The sequence below is a fragment of the Neophocaena asiaeorientalis genome, unplaced genomic scaffold (genome assembly GCF_003031525.2).
Source record: "Neophocaena asiaeorientalis asiaeorientalis breed wild unplaced genomic scaffold, Neophocaena_asiaeorientalis_V1.1 scaffold171, whole genome shotgun sequence".
Lineage (NCBI taxonomy): Eukaryota > Metazoa > Chordata > Mammalia > Artiodactyla > Phocoenidae > Neophocaena > Neophocaena asiaeorientalis.
The window spans coordinates 11,591,948-11,609,069 of NW_020174013.1; the positions used below are offsets into that span (position 1 = coordinate 11,591,948).

Consider the following 17,122-nt stretch of genomic DNA (forward strand, 5'->3'; position numbering starts at 1 on the left):
TTTTTTTTTTTTTTTTGGTGGTGGTAAAATATTTTAAATTAAGATTCTAGAAATGGCAAGATCTCATTACAAAGGAGTGAATCTCTGATGGTTGATTTTCAGTTTCAGTGAGAGACTCATGGGGGAAATATTTTGGGGGTGTGGAAGGAAGGACCACTTCTAGATATCACTTAAGCCCTAAGGGTATAATGAGAATAGTTATTTGGAGAGTAAGAGACCTAGGTCTGGTCCCACTGTTCTGGAAAAGTCAGTGTAGATGCCTACCGGGCTCACAGTCATTTCTAAGCAGGCAGACCAAGCAGGTTTTCAAGCAAAAACTGTCGTGCAGGGTGTCTTATGATCATACTCACTCGTTCTTGTGCCTGACCAAAGGCAACTCTCCTTAGCTATTCAGTGCCCAAGTAGGTGACCGGTTTGCTGTAAGAACTCTGCCTATAGGGTGTGCTAGACTGGAGAGTATTCAAGCAATGTGTAAGATTCTGAGTCTGGTGTACTTTGAATATGAGACATAACAGACAGGGACCCCTAGGGTAGGATGGCAGAAGCTGAGAGACAGCAGAAAAAACAGTAGGCAGGAAGCACGAGGAGGTGGAAGCCACGAGTAAGTAGAAATCATGACGTCGCGTGGAGAAGAGAGAGGAGTTAGGATTGATGATGGCAGAAGTTAGGAAGTGGAGAAGGTCAGGAGTTTTACTGGTGGGAATTAGGATGTAGAGAGAATCAGGGGTTGACGGCTGCAGGAAATAAGTAGACAGGGTCAGAATGGGTAGTGACAGGAGTTGATAGTGGCAAGAGCTAGGAGCTAGACGAAGTCAGGAGTTGACAGTGGCAGAAGTAGGCAGTAGACAGAGTTGGGAGTTGATAGAGAGGAGGTAGGAAGTAGATGCTCAGGAGATGACAGTGGAGGGGGCTAAGAAGTAGAGTTCGGTGGGCTGTAGAAAGTAGACAGAATCATGACAGGATACTGGCAGGAGCTAGGGTATAAAGAATACCTGGGTCGGTTCATTCCTCCCCCTGATCAAAACCCTAAAGCCCCCTCACCTCACTCAGAGAACAGGCAAAGTCCTTATAATAGCCACAAGCCTCATAACCTGGCTTTCGCCATCTCTCGGTCCTTCTGTTCTAGGCCCCTCCTCCTGGCTCACTCTGCCACACTGGCCTCCTGCTTAGTTCCCTGCACCTGGAATGCTCTTCCTACCGATACCCACACAACTTGCTCCCTCACTTCTTTTATTTGCTTAAATAACACTTGTTCAGGACAGTCTTGCCTGACCATCCTCCTTAAGATGCTAGCTCCCTCCCTAGAACTCCTTTTGCCCAGCCACCTGAAGTTTTCTCCTCCACGGCCATCTGGAATACTACATATTTTCTTTACTCATTTGATCCTTGTCTGTCTTCCCCACTCTGTGAAGGCAGAGACGTTTGTCTTTTCTTCTTCTCTGCTGCTTCCCTGATGTCTAATCCAGTGCCCGGCACATAGTGTGGACTTACAGTTACTGGATAAATCAGTGAATGAATGAATAAACAAACAAATGAACTGGGTTACACTGCTCACTATCTTTCTAGTACTGTTCTCATTTTAAAGTCACGTGCCTGTTTATCACTTTGCCTGTTTATTGTTCTTTCCCCTCCATAGCTCTAATCTCCTTATGAGCAGAGCCCAGAGCTCGCCGCTCTCCCTGCAGCTTGGTGCCTGGTAAACAGGACGTGTTCCACCCATGCTTGTTGAAGGCATGAGTGATAGTGTGCCGGGGTAGGGACTAACGGGCCGGCATCTCTGTGGCGAAGGTGACGAGGCCACTGCCGTTGCTGCTGCAGAGTTTCTGGAGCCCTGTTGCATCGCTCCCTGAAGCCTGACCGCAGCTGCAGTTGTTTCCTACAGGATGTTTCTGGCTTCCTAAGGCCTTGTCAGGAGACTAATGGTTCAATTTCCTGCTCCTCTTAATTTTCCCCTGTGTCCTTATGCTCAGCTCCCATTAACTGAGGGCACTTGCCTCTGCTCCTTGCATCCTGAGGGAGCCTGACGCATAGCAGCTCACACAGCCTTAATTCCCACGAGGGGATGCCAGGGGACACCACGCCTCCCCTGCCAGCACATTAGGAGGCCCTCCGTGTTTGATGTTGGTTGAACTGTGTCTCCACCAAATTCACATGTTGAAGTCCTAACCCCCAGCACTGCAGAATGTGACCTGAATTGGAAATAGGGTCTTTACAGAGGTGATGAAGTTAAAGTGAGATGGTTAGGATGGACCCTAATCCAGTATGACTGGTATCCTTACAAGAAGGGGGACATTTGGAGACAGACAGACAGACAGACACACAGAGCACCCTGTGAAGACTGGACTTATGCTGCCGCCACCAGGAGGAACTACAGGCCTGGAACAGGTCCTGCCCTCGCAGCCCTCAGGAGGAGCCAGCCTTGCCCATACCCTCATTTCAGACTTCTGGCCTCTAGAACCGCAAGACAAGACATTCCTATTGTTTCAACCCCCCAGTTGGTGGTGCTCTGTTCCGGTAACCCTTGCACGTGCAGAGCAGGCTGGGAACCGTGTGGCTGGACACCCTGAGCGGGCCTGCTGGGCTGCAGCGGGTGGGGGTGGGGGACAGTACTGTACTCACAAGACGCTAGGCCCGGCGGCCCCCCGGAGGGCGCCGTTGTGTATCTTCTCCAGGTGCGCGTTTTCCTTCAGCTCCCTGTGGGGAAGGACAGTGTCCTCAGTGGAGTTTGCAGCTCATGTGTAAACAGTCATAGCTGTGCGCATGCACGGTGAGAGCCGCCTGTGGGCATGGTGCTCAGGGGTCGAGGGGACAAGGGGGGGCTGTAGGTAAAATGAGAAAAAGACGTTCTTGTCCTGGGAGAAATTGTGAAATCGCTGGTGTGCTTGGCTCCGCCTTTCCTCTGCGATTTTCCCCTCACTCAGTGGAACGCTTTGTCCTACAACTTAAAGTACTCCCTACTTCTGTCCCGGAGTTGTGCACATTTACTACCAGGCAGCTGGGCAGGGAAGAAAATGCTGCTCCAGTGTTCAAGGCTGAAGGGTGGAAGTGCAGCCCACTCTGCATCAGGCCGTCGCGACCTTGGAGGGCTCAATGTTTGTTCATAGTAATATACTGAAGTTTGCAAATTCTTTGCTTAAAAGAAAAGTAGGGTCCATTCAAAGCTAGCCCCTTTCATCATGTTAATTGGACTCTTTTTCTTTCAGCTGTGCATTTCTCAGTGGGTTAGAAAGGGGAGGAAGGACAGCCTGTATAGAAAATTCCCCCTACCCCGGGTGCCCCACGGGTCCGTGCCCTGTGCCTGATCGTTGCCAGGTGTGTGTGTTGTAGAAACAAAAGGGTTGAAGGCCACTGCTCTTCAGGAAGCCAAAAGCTGCAATGGGAGTAACTACCTGAGGGCTTCTGTTCCCTAAGCTCAGGACAGCTCAGGGTGAACTGCTCAGGACCAGCTGAGCCTAGCCCCGCTGAGCAGCTCCCGTCTGGGCCCTGACGCTGGTGTCTCCAAGGACAGGCCCCTCTCTGGGTGGACAAGGAAGCCAGGAGAGGAGTCCCTGGGCCCAGACTTGTCAGCTTACTTTTGATTGCTTTCTTCCTACAAGAGAAGGGTGGCGTCTCAAAGAGCATTCTGGAAAACGCTGGACAGTGGGCACAGTGTACATCCATTGCTGGCGTGATGATTTTGGGCATAGGACATGATTCTTCTGCGCCACTGTTACAGTGGCAAAACAAATACACCCACACCCATTGCCCCCTCCCTTGCAGGATCCTCAGTAATTACCTGGTTCATCTCATAGCTTTATATCTTCTTCATCGTCTTTCTGCAAGTCTCCACATCACCCCTGCCATTTAAAAACTGTAAAAGCCCCTGCATCTCACTCCCTCGGTGGCTGTCTTCCACATGCTTCTACGAAGCGTTTTCCTCGGAAAGCCTCGGCCGTTTCATCACAATGCACCCGTCAGTCTCACATCGTCCCATCCCCTGGGTGTATTTCCACTTTCAAGGAGATGAGGTTGTCAGAGTCAATTGCTGTTTAAAATCTAAATCAAGAGAAAAATTCCTTCCCAAACCTCCATGGCTCTTCTTCCTGATTTGATTTGTTTTAATTATGTTCAGTTATGGTCATAAATCATTGAAACCGGGCTCTGTGAGCAAATAATCCTCATGTCAGCCAGGTCAAATTAATTGTTCAAATTTCAGGGCAGCATTTCTCATGTTTTATTAAAACTCAGATCTTTTTGTATAATGATAACTCTGTATTATGTAACTTGGTCAAAAAGAAATCCAAAAGTTATCTACCACGGTTTCCTGGGGGTTGCTTTTGGGAACTCTCCCAAGTGGCAAGGCCTTCTAGGTGTGAGAAGGATAGGAAGGATGACCTTTTGAAGTACAGTGGGAGAACTCCCAAACTCCAGCCAAGGCTTCCCTGATGGGGGTGCTCCGGGAACGGTAGGGCTGGGCTCTCGGACCCCTGGAGGTGTCTGGGGGTAACCTTCTGAAGCTGCTCCTCTCCACCCTGTCTGTCTTAGTAAATAACGCATTTGAGAACTTTGTAGGGCTATGGTGTCATTGTTCTGAACAACTTTGGACAGGCCTTTATATGAGGAAGGTGTCAGAAATGGGGCTGGACACGCCCATAGTTTGAAACTTCTGCTTGACGGTTTTGAGAACTACTCCCTCTGCCCTGCTCAACCCTTCAGTGGGTCTGCTCGCTCTTGGAAGAGAATTCAGACTCCTTCTCACGGCCCCTCAGTCCTGATGACTTGCTCCTGCTGTGTCTCCAGCATAATCTCTTCCAGTGTTCCCTTTGCCGATGGCCCTTAAGTCGCACTGGCCTCCTCTCAATTCTTGGAGTTTATCAACTTCTTTTCTTGCCCACCTCAGGACCTTTGCACATGCTGCTCCCTCTTTCTGTAATGCGCTTTGTCTGATGATTGCCAGTGCGGACTCCTTGTCGTCCTTTAGGCTCAGCCTAAATATCATACCCTTGGTGAGGCTGTCCCTGAGCACCTAACCTAGAGTCAGTCTGCCCCTGGTACTCTCTCAGATCTCAGGAATAGGTTATTTCCTTCACAGTATGTGTCACTACCTGCAATAACTTCATTTATTTACTTGCCTTTTCCCTGTCTCTTCTGCTAGTATAGAAACTTCGTTAGGGCAGGGACTGTTTCCACTGTACCATTGTAGACACAGCACTTCACGTAGTGCCTAATGTATTGGTGATGCTTAATAAGGGTGTGTTGAATGAATAAATGAATGGAATTAACTTGTGTTCTTGGCAAACTGATTTGTGTTCTCGGCTTCCTCTTTCTGGCGACAGTGAGGTATGGGGAATACATACTAACGGGACTTTGGGACTTTTCTAAGCCACATCCATTCTGGCGCCTCTAAAGCCGTTGAGACACTGCTGACCAAGGACCTCCCACCTTACGCTCTGCTTTCCCTGACCTCCCAAAGATGTACTCTGCTGATTGGCCTCTCACCTCTGCTTTTGCTCTGGCTTCTTTTCCTTATCTCTTGTTTCCCCCCAATTTTATATTCAGTCCTCTTATTTTTCCTCCTTGTGCAGGTGACCTCAGCCACAAAGAACTTCACCCATCCCCTCTCCTCAGGTAATTCTGACTTCTGTGTCCCTAGCCCTGGCCTGCCCCTTCCAGCCCTCTGTCCTCCCTGCTAACCCATGAGCCAACCTTCTTTAAGCACCCCTCTCACACTTCCTATCCCAGGACTTTCAACAGCTTATTCTCTACAGAAGAGAGTCCAAATTGTTTACCCTAGCATCTGAGGCCCTGCCTGCTTTGTCTCTAACCCACATCTAGGACTTTCTAAAAGGTACTGTTTTCTGGTCTTTGAGCACATCCCATGCATTCTCCTCTGGGCTGTTCTTCTTGTCCTCTGACTGGAGTGCATTTTCCTTCCATCTTTGCCTGTCCAAGTTAGGCTCAGCTCAAAATCTACATCTCTCATGATGCTTTCTCTAATCTCCTTCTCTTCTGCCTTTGAAATCTCAGAGGACTTTACCTCTCTCAGGCCAGGCACCATATTTTGCCTTCTGTTTTAGTAACTACTTAGTGTACAGTTTATGTACCATTTGGAGATGTTTCTTCCTAGGCTGTAAGCTCCTGCAGGGCAAACACCAGGGCTTCCTCATCTTCATTTCCCCTCAAAATATAGCATGTTCCTTCAGACGCAGCTGATGCTTGGCAAACACTTGTTGAGTGAATAACGGAATGAGGCATCTGAGAGTGCTGTGCCGGGAGAGGATAAGCCTCTGATTTTAATTTGGCAGAAACAGATTCGATTGGCCAGAGTGAACCCTGCGTTGAATTCAAGCCAACAAGAAAATGAGGGAAAATCCACTCCATGGTAGGAAGGACAACTGTTTAAAAAGCTACCATTCCTTGAGCACTTAGTATGTGCCAGACCTGTGGTAACTGCATAAAAATACAATCTTATTTAATTATCATTCATTCATAATTAACTGTATAATAAATGAGCACGTACTCTATGCCAGGCACCGTGCTAAGTACTGAGGATGCAAAGCAGACCTTTTCATTTTGGTGGCCGTATCCTGAAAACAAGCCTATCAGCAGCTCCATTTCATGGATGAAAACACTATGGTTTAGATTGGTTGAGTAACTTGCTCAGGGTCAAGGTGATAAACAATGGGATTGGAGTTTGAGTCCCAGTTCGTGACTGTTAGATCCATTCTCTTCTCCACCAAGCTATATAACATGGTATCCATATAATAGGGTCTTTGGTTAATATTTGTAGTTAAAATAAATAGTATATTGTATAGACTTAGGCTACTTAACTTCAGACCGGAAGCATCAGCATCTCCTGGGAGTTTGTTAAAATTTCAAATTCTCGGGCCCTACCCTAGACCCGCTGAATTAAAATGTCTGGGGGTGGGGCTCAGGGACCTGTGTTTTAGCAGCCTCCATGTGGTTCTTATGTGTGTTATTTGAGAAGCACTGGTGTAGACCATGGTTTATACATATGGCTTATTTATTATTAAAAGCCTTTTCATTTGTTTGTTTTCCTTAACTTTGGCTTTAGTTGAGCCTTTCATGTGCTGTTAGGTTTTACTGTACACAAGTGTATACTGATTGTCACCTTACCCGGTACCTGTCATGGTTCAAGCAGCCTCCACCCTGGCCCTGCGAGCTTTGTGAATGAGCCCCTTTTTTAGGAAAGGAGCCATAGAAAGAAAGGTTGAGAACAGTGAAGGGAGCAGTAGGGATGCTTCTCTAAAGCTGAAGGCTATTAACACTGGGGACTGGGGTAGGATGTGGTGAAAACGCAGGGCTCCCTCACCTTGTGGAATGTGAACTCCTTACTCCCCCCTGCGTCCCCCGCGACCCAGCCCGCAGCAGTAAGGAGATGGGCTTCTGTGTGGGCCTGTTGTGGCTGAATCGGCTGGTAAATGGCATTATCTGATTTCTCTGCAGTGGGGCTGGGAGGAAGAATTTCTTCACTGAAATCACGCTGCCTCTAACACACCATCGACCAGAGCGAGGGGACTAGAGAGGGAGGCTGTGAGGTGGGGGAGCCTAAAGTAGGGTGTTGAATATTTCAGCAAACTGTCAACTTCAATGTATGCAGGCTGCATCTATCTTCGATATCAGGGTGCTCTGCGGTTTCCAGCCAGCCAGTTGCCTAGTAACATGCGTACCACACTGAGGACCAGCCACTTGAAAGTTTATTTTTGTTCTGAGTTAGTTGCTGAAGATTGAATGTGATCTGGTAGCCAGAGTAATATTTCATTTTTATTCATGAGCTGGGGAAATAAGCACATACTTACAGGGAAATCAGCGTTGTCCCATTGAATGCATGACTTTGTATTTCTTCAAATCCATTTCCATATAGTTTTCTAAGGAGGGAGGAGAGAGGTTTTAGGAGCGAAAGAAACACAGTTTGGAATCACACATTCTTCCTTCTGTGACATTTATTACTAAGATAATTACTGGCATTTACAATATCTAGCTCTGTTTCTCTAACATCTTAGATCCTCGGGGCCTGCTGAGATGAGACTGTGTTCTTGCTCTAGTTGGCTTCCACCTCTACCACCAGCACCACCACTAATTTGTTAAGTGTTTATTAAGTGCCAGATATTGATCAACCATTCTACGTATTTATGATTTAATCCTCATCATCACTTCCATTGCTCTGGTCAGAAACCTAAGCCTTCATGTTGTGTAGCTTGCTTACGGTCAGAGAAAACAGTGGCAGAACTGGAATGTGAGGCTAGAGCTGTCTAACACTCAAGTCTTGTGTCTGGTTCTACAGGCCAATCTGGGCACATGGGCTTTCTGGGTCGCCGAAAGCTGAGGGCAGAAGAAGGCTCCAGTACTGAGTGAGTGTTTCTTTTTCTTGGATGAGTCTGTGGTTTTGCTGATGCCACATTTTGTTCAACAGCCAAGATTTCAATGTCTGTAAACAGTTCTTTAAGACCCATTAGTGGAGAGTGAAATCAATTTAGTTGGATACAATTAGCCTTAAAAAGAATGAAATAGAACAGAATGGAACAAAATGGAAAATGTTAGAGTATGTTGCATGTAATCGGGGTAGTACTCTTTCTGAAGTTTTGTTCCACCATTTTTGAACGTTATGTACATGTAAGTATATGTATACATATATACGTATAAGTCTGCCCAGAACAAGACATAGGAGACTCCTTAGAACACAGATGCTGGGAAACGTTAGAGGCAGAAAAGAGCTTGGAGAGGAGCAAGCAGCAACCCTTCATTTGACAGAGAAGGAAAGAGGCTCAGAGAAGAAAGTGACTTGTCTAAAGTTCACAATAGGTGGAAATGAGACCAGCACACACTGTGACTGGGGCTACTTCCAGCACATCAGTTTTGCTGGGTGATTCGACTCTTCTTCCCTGAGACAGCCACACGGCCCCTCTTCCTCCTCCTGTAGAGCTATGTTTGATGTCATGTTCTCAGCGTGGGCTTTCCTGGCCACCCTATTTAAACTGCCCCCCCAGCATTCCATCATTCTCTGTTTCCCTTCTCTGATTTGCTGTATTAGCATCTGACCCATGATTATATTACTGTCTGCCTCCCCGGCAGAATGTAACCTTTATGAGAGCAAGGATTCAAACTGTTCTGTTCACTGCAGAATCCCCTGCATGTAGGACAGTGCCTGGCGCCTGGGAGGATTACAGTAAATATATGTTAAATGAATTGAATGAACAAATGGTTATATATAAGATGAATTTCTCACTGTAAACCATGGCCAAGCAAGTTTGAAAGCCACAGTCTCAAATAGAAATATTTGTGTAAGTTCTTTATGAACAATGCTATGAGACTCAAGTGAGAAAGGGCTGTGGTATGATATAAAATTAAGCTGCCGCATCTGGCCAGGTGCTAGCTTCCCTTTACAGGGTTGCTGGCAGCTGTACGGCCATGTCAGGGACAGGTTGGGGGTGACATGAGAAACAGTTTAGACACAGTCTCCAGCTGCTCCTCCAGGTGGCTGCTGTCCACAGGGTTTCTCTAGCCTTTGTTAAATAAAACAAGTGTGGGATTTAATTTCATTGTATGTGTATGTGTGTAGTGTGGATGTGCGTAATATGTATGTATATAGTGTGTGTTTGTGTGTGTGTGTGTGTGTTTGGGGGGCATCTCTTTCCATCAACACACCTGAGACAAACCAGCATATAAATAAGTATAGCTGGGACTCAGTGTTGAAGCTTGATAATTGAACACTGAGATTCAGAAAATATAGAGATTACAAAATAATTGAGTTCAAAGAGAGCAGGGGAGCATATTTAATTCGTTTTGTTAAACCCCCCAGATCTCTCATAGTTCTTGCTACCTAACACAAGTTCAGTCAACAGGCTGGGTGGAGCGGTGGCCTTGCCCTTCCACGGGAGGAAGAGCCTTGTCTGGCTCTCCCTGCTCCCATGTGTTTCCTTCTGGAATTCTTCTGAGTTTACAGCTTCACACACGAGCTCGTAACTATATTCTGTAATGGATTATTGGATGCCATTTTTCAATAGTTTTCTGTCCCCGTCTATATTGTAGAATCCGAGGGGATTGGTATTTGGTTTATCTCTGTTGTCTTGTGGCATTACACACAACTTACACACAATCCCACTAGAATTCTCTTTTTATTTTACACTTAGAATATTGTCCTTTGGCAGTCTCTTGTCATTTTGGGGATTGAATTCCTTTGCAGTAATCTCTTTTAGATGAAGAAATCATACCTGTCTTCCCTCTGGACTCCTTTGAAACTGGATTTCTTAGAGTCTAGGCCAGTGTCTGTCAAATCATTCTCCTCCATCCACTGAATAGGAATCATCTGGAGCTGCTGGCCACAAATGCAGATGCAGACCTACTGACCGGGTGCACTGCAGACCTACGGAATCAGAACCTGGCCGTGGTATCCAGGAAAGTGCACTTTTATAACAAGCTCTCCCAGTGAGTTTTGGGCATGCCACTTTGGGACCTTGCCCTAGGGTATATCACAGGATGGTACAGCTCTCATTATTTCCATAGTGCAAATCAGACGGTCTGCTGGAGAGAATTGAGTCCAGACTCTGGTCCCCTTACTGCTTTCTCTACCTCCTTAGTGGTGGAACTACATGTGTAGAAAAAGTAGCCCCTGCCGTGCTTTATGCAAAGCAAAGCTGCCAGCACTTGTCTGGATGCCAGTTCCTCATCACTGGTATGTGATACCCTGATCCTACTTTTGATACATATTAGGATTTTATGCTTGGCTTTTTTGGTGGGGCTTACAATGCCATTGCTCTAAGTGCAGCCTCGCAGTTAAGTCTGCAAGCCCTGAACCCAACTGCCTGGGCTTGGATCCCAGCTCTACTACCTATGAACTGAATTACTTTGGGCAGTTTACTTAACCTATCTGTGTCTCAATTTGGTAATCTGAAAACAGAGATGATAATAATAGTCTTGACCTCAAAAGGCTGTAGTGAGGATTAAAACAGTAAACATACACTGAGTACTTAGAAATAGGTTCTGGAACAAAGTAAATGCTTCATGTGTTGCTCCTATGATTCTTCTTCTTCTTATACTTAACAGTGGCTTCCAGCTGTCTGGCCAGAACAGAGAAAATGATCTCCCTTTCCATGCTTTGGACAGCATGTCATGAAATACAGTGACCTGTCTAATTGAACTGTCATTCTCCTCTATTGAGGTAGGGGCCTTTCTTCTCCCGGGTAGAGCAGGTCAGTTCAGTGGCCTGGGCTGCCCCAAATGTACTCATTCTCCGGGGGCCCTCAACCACCTTTGGTCTATGCTGGCACCATGGACATTTTTGTATTTGGACATTTTTTATGTCTTAAAAAAATTTTTTTTTTATAGCCTGGGTTCTGCTTCTTTCAACTTTCCAAAGAAAATGGCTCACCATTTCCTTTTCAGCTACCTCTCTTTGGCTCTGTTCTTAACGTTTGCAGACAACAGAATGTCCTGCCTTGTTTTGATTAAAAGAGTGGCTTCCTTACTTCGGAGAAGTTACAGGCGTGAGTGGGAAACCTCATGCTGTCAGGGCTGCACAATGCTTTAAATGCCCTTTAAAACATCCGGGGAGTCACTTCACACAGCTTTTTTCTAAAACATCGTGGTGTCAGAATTAAATGAGGAGGGCTTCCTTTGCTTTGAGGATGCTGTCACAGGCATAGAAATGAATTTTCCTCTCTCCTCTATTATAATAGCTGCACCTTACTTTAAAGCAGTGTCTACATTCTCTATTCAAATGTCAGAAATTTTGACTCAAACAGAGAGAATGGCACCTTTTTATTCAAAATAAGATTCGGGCTTTAAAACTTAATCACAGATGACGCTCTAATTCTGAATACTGCCTTATAGCAAACTCCAAATATTCCTGGGGCTTTAAAAGCATTTCTGGGGTTATATTAGCAGTCTTAGACATTCTGCCATAGTTCCCACTTGATCATGTAGCCACCTAGTTTTTGGATGATTTCAAAGAAGAAAGCCTAATTTAGGTTTACAGATCCTTGGGGTCTCAAAAAGTGACCCCACTGAATGGGGAGGTACCTCACGTCCTAGGATCTGGGGTCTTCCCATGTCTTTACTGAGGACACAGAAGACATATAAGATCCATGTCCTTGAGAGGCTCATAATCTCAATAGGTGAAAACATGAAGTAATGAAAGAATAATACAAGCCAGTAGACATTCCTTGTGAATACGTGTGGTACACAGAAATGAGAAGTCTTGGAGGAGTCCTCCTAGGTTGGAGAAGTCAGAGAGGCTGCATGGTGGAGCTGAGACTTGAGTCAGACCTTGCAGAATTAGGAATATTTGTTACTGAAGGGGAAAGCATACTAGTTTAGAAAATATGCCTCGTGGTAGTATATCTATAAGCAGATTTTTATCGAATGACTATATAAACACCATCCTAAAGCAGAGGGATCCTATCCTATCCATCACCACTTTCTTCATGCAGTACTTTGCTGGAGTCCTTTTATATCTGAATGATTCCTCATGTATGAAGGCACTTCTTTAGTGGATACCCTGGCAGTCATTGTATGGGTAACTGTCTCTGGTCACTGCTATATGCTGCCATGACCCTACTTTTGGATGTTCATCAGAATTCCCCCATTTCTGTGGGGCTCACAGTCTCTATAGCAAGGGATTCCTCTCTCTGATATGAGCATGCCTCTTGCTTTCCAGCAGTACTGAGTTTTTTTCTGTTTCCCTCCACCACAGCCAAGTTCATGTCAACTTACCACATGCAACAATAAAAAGGTGACAGGTATCTAAAATAATGATGACAGCAATGCAGTATAATATATTGAATAAAGTTTTAGAAAAATCCATGTTTCATAGTGATGCTTAAAAAGAGAGCAAGACACTATGGAGAACAGTATGGAGGTTCCTTAAAAAACTAAAAATAGAACTACCATACAACCCAGCAATCCCACTACTGGGCATATACCCTGAGAAAACCATAATTCAAGAAGAGTCATGTACCACAATGTTCACTGCAGCTCTATTTACAGTAGCCAGGACATGGAAGCAACCTAAGTGTCCATCGACAGATGAATGGATAAAGAAGATGTGGCACATATATACAATGGAATAATACTCAGCCATAGAAAGAAATGAAATTGAGTTATTTGCCGTGAGGTGGATGGACCTAGAGTCTGTCATACAGAGTGAAGCAAGTCAGAAAGAGAAAAACAAATACCGTATGCTAACACATATATATGGAGGCTTAAAAAAAAAAAAAAAGGTTATGAAGAACCTAGGGGCAGGACAGGAGTAAAGACGCTGACGTAGAGAATGGATTTGAGGACACGGGAAGGGGGAAGGGTAAGCTGGGACGAAGTGAGAGAGTGGCATGGACTTATATATACTACCAAATATTAAATAGATAGCTAGTGGGAAGCAGCCGCATAGCACAGGGAGATCAGCTCGGTGCTTTGTGATCACCTAGAGGGGTGGGATAGGGAGGGTGGGAGGGAGACACAAGAGGGAGGGGATATGGGGATATATGTATATGTATAGCTGACTTACTTTGTTATAAAGCAGAAACTAACACACCGTTGTAAAGCAATTATACTCCAATAAAGATTTTAGAAAAAAAGAGAGAGCAAGAGAGAAAGAGAGGAAAAGGAAAAAGAAGGAAACCTCTTTTATACAGAAGAGGGCTGGTTGGTAAACATAGAGGAGTGATAAGTTTAAAACTATCATTTTGTAGCTCTCTATATAATAACTCAATAATGAACAGATGCTGAAACCATTGGGTGAAAGGTTGTTGGCCAACTCGATAGTCACATGAACTCAGAGTATCCCACAATAGTTTACTTATTTATGACAAAGGGAAAAATGTGCCCTTACAATGAAGAGGTCTGGCAATCACCACCTTAACCAGATGGCCAAGGAGTGGCACAACATGACACAATGGGCCTCCTGGTTGGATGCAGTGGGAGACGTATAACCTCCCCTTTGCAGTATTCTTGCAGAAATGTTGACCTGAATCTAATCAGGACGATGCAGTCAGATGAGTCCAGACAACTGTTCTGGGCCCTCAAAGGAATTAGTGTCATACAGAACAGAGGAAGGCAGGGGGGCAGTTCTCAGGAGGAGGGGATGGGAGGTAAGGTTGGAAGGACAAAGGCGCATAACAGTAAAAATGCAATGTATAAACTTTGAATTCTGACTTTAAAAAAATCTATAAAAGACATTTTCATTTGAATATAGACTGTAGGTTGGATGATGTCATTAAATCCATGCTGATTTTCTTAGGCGTAACGGTGTTGTAATGTAGAATGTTTCTGTTTAAGGAGATACATGCTGAAGAATTTAGGTAGGAAGTGTCGTGATGCCTATAGACTTCTTTTGGATCGTTTGGCAAGAAGGAAATGCGTCGTATGTACTTAGCTATCTAGAGATGGAGTCGGTGTGGTAAGCTGTTAATAGTAGGTGAAACTCGGTAAGGTGTACAGGGCTACTCATCGTGCAGTTCTTTCCACTTGTCAGTGGAAAGATAAATGGATTCCATTTGTCAGTTAAAATTTTCAAAATAAAAAATGTTTAAAAAGAGACGATGACACACGATGTTTTCATGACGGTCTGAAATAACTGGCTTGCTGAATATGAGCTTTTAAGTGGTGGTACAGTGTAGTTGACACAATGTAATTGAATTTGCACAAGGAGGTATTAATAATCCCCCTGGAGAGACAGAGGCAGAGGCATGTTGCCGTGGTGTGACTCGACTAAGGCTGGTGAGACTCAGAGCCAGGACTGGAAGCCAGGCTTTCTACTTCAGCGCCCAATAGCCTCTCCACTGCGGCTTGTCACAGGTGTAGCTTGGAGTCTTGTCTTCCTTTGCCAGGTCACCCTTCTCCGAAGGGTCTTAGAGAATTAATTGCTGTGATCTTTCCTTCTCTGTGTGGAGTTCAGACGTGAATCAAGGTTGACTCCTTTTTGAGACTGGTGTGATAAGTCATCTAGAATATTTGAAAGGTGGTGCAGCCAAACCCTGCGCATTCAGGGGGGAGCATTTCAAGGTAGCCTCCTGAGGGGATTTAATGAGAAGCCAAATTGGCTATGAAGGGACATAACAGCATAATGCATAGCTTTAGCATTAGCCCACTGAGCTTCTCGAGCATCAAGTGAAGTGTTTTGTTTTCATTAAATGAGCTCACAGTTGGTAAAGATCTGGGTGGAGGGAGGACAGGAAAGTTTCCATGAAAACCAAAATCTCCAATACTACTAATAATGAAAAGAGAAGGCTTGCTTTCATTATTTTCTAATTAGAGAGTTGAACTTTATAGCTCAGGAAATAAGGCTTTCCTCTTTGAATGTAATACCCTTTTCCAATGGGGTGCTCCACATGGTCCTTCACTTACAGAAGGGCCCATTCAGCTGAGAACAGGTGCCAAGCGAATGACTAATCACTTCCTTCCAGATGAAGGGCCGAGAGTGAGGAGGCGCTGGAAGCGCAATGCCAGTGCGCGCTCCCAATGCACGCTCTCTGGGAGAGATGGAGCTGCAGTCATTAACTTCAGAGGTGGGGCAGTTATGCCCTGCCGGTAGGCACTGTTCTTCTTAAAATCATAACGAAAATAAGTTAATGGCCCCTAATAAAACCACTGTGCAGCTCTTGTGTACCAATGCTGAAATGTGATGTGTGAGAAGAAATCTTTAGTTGTCCCTTGGCGTCGGTGGGGTGGCCCCATCTTGTGAGCTCATAGGCCCCTATGGGTTATCTCAACATTCATTTTCTTATTGGTCCTCTTCCACATCTTCCGCTCTTTCATTCTTATTCCACTCCACCCCCATTGCTGTGCATGTATCTGGGAGGAGTACCTATTGGTTCCTGCTTATTTTTAGATTTAGGTGAAAATCGAAGGGAGTATTGGATATTTGTGATCTTTGAATTAAAGTCGACTCTACTGAGTGGTTTCTTCTTAATACTTTTTTCAGGGTTATTTCTAAGCCTTTAGCTCCTTATCCCTGCATTTAAAACCCTCTGCAATCCAGTGTCTCCTCCACCCCCGCCATTTATCTAAATGTATTTTCCGTTTCTTAAGCAGGATGTTTACTCGCAATAAGTGTGCCTCATCCCATTTTCCTCCTTCCCACAGCCATGCTTTCACTCATGTCCACTTGGAATATTCATTCCCCTTTCCTCGGTTTATGGTATCACAAAATGGGTAAGACCATGACTCTGGAGCCAAGACTGTCTGAGTCTAAAGCTTAACCTTGGCCAAATTACTTAACTTCTCAGTGCCTTGGTTTCCTCATCTAAAAGTGGGGCTGATAGTTCCTACCTCATAGGGTTGCTGCGGGACTAAAATGAGTTTAAAAAAGTACTTTAAAACAGTGTCAGTGCTATATAAATATTAGCTGCTTTTATCACTTTTACTCATACAAATGTTACTGATTCTACAAGGTCTGACTCAAGTCTGCAGCCTTTCCGATTCTCCAGCCCAAGAGGACTTCTCCAATACTTCTCATTTCTGTGTACCATACACTCACGGTGAATGTCTAGTGGCTTGTATTATTCTTTCCTTCTTTCATGTTTTCCCCCATTGAGATTATGAGCTTCTCAAAGCCATGGATCTTACATGTCTTTTGTGTCCTCAATAAAGACGTGGAAAGACCCCAAATCCTAAAGCGTGAGGTACCTCCCCACTCAGTGTTTGCTCTGTAAATGCCCTGTTTCTGACAGGGGGCATGATGAATGAGTAGTTCCAGATCCGTATACAATGGTGAGTCAGAAACACTTTCTAAACAGCTGGAAGAGCTACAGTACATGAGGGAAACAGAGGAGTAGAAAGACTGTAGAGAAGGTTTTCTAGGGTCTAGTCTCGTTTCTGGTGTTCAAGAGTTTTAAGTTAAGAATTTGAGTTATTTTGAAACTATTTTTGGTTGCTGCTCTGTATTCTTTTGACTGCAACACTCTGAGTCAATGCCGTATTGGCCACAGCTTTGTAACATGACACTTGCGTGTGTTGAACTACACCTACGTAAAGTAAAAGTACTATTCAAATGCAGTGTACCGTCGATACCAATTTCTAGAATCCACTGTAGAGAAGAGAGTCCTCTGAGATGGTCACTTCTCTTGTTTCACAACTACCTCCTCATCTCAGGGTCACCCAATGCACGCTCCGTCTTTCTTTAAGGACA

General features: G+C 44.9%; 1 protein-coding gene across 1 annotated transcript in view; it reads right to left on the reverse strand.

Annotated features, from left to right (window-relative positions):
• The window catches only part of LHCGR (luteinizing hormone/choriogonadotropin receptor), a 61,307-nt gene that overhangs the window by 16,582 nt on the left and 27,603 nt on the right, over positions 1-17,122 (reverse strand). The window contains exons 7-8 of the mRNA XM_024753501.1: positions 7,800-7,868; positions 2,620-2,694 (exon numbers count right to left, since the gene is read on the reverse strand). Coding sequence (XP_024609269.1) covers positions 2,620-2,694; positions 7,800-7,868 — 144 coding nt within the window. The remainder of the gene's footprint in view (positions 1-2,619; positions 2,695-7,799; positions 7,869-17,122) is intronic.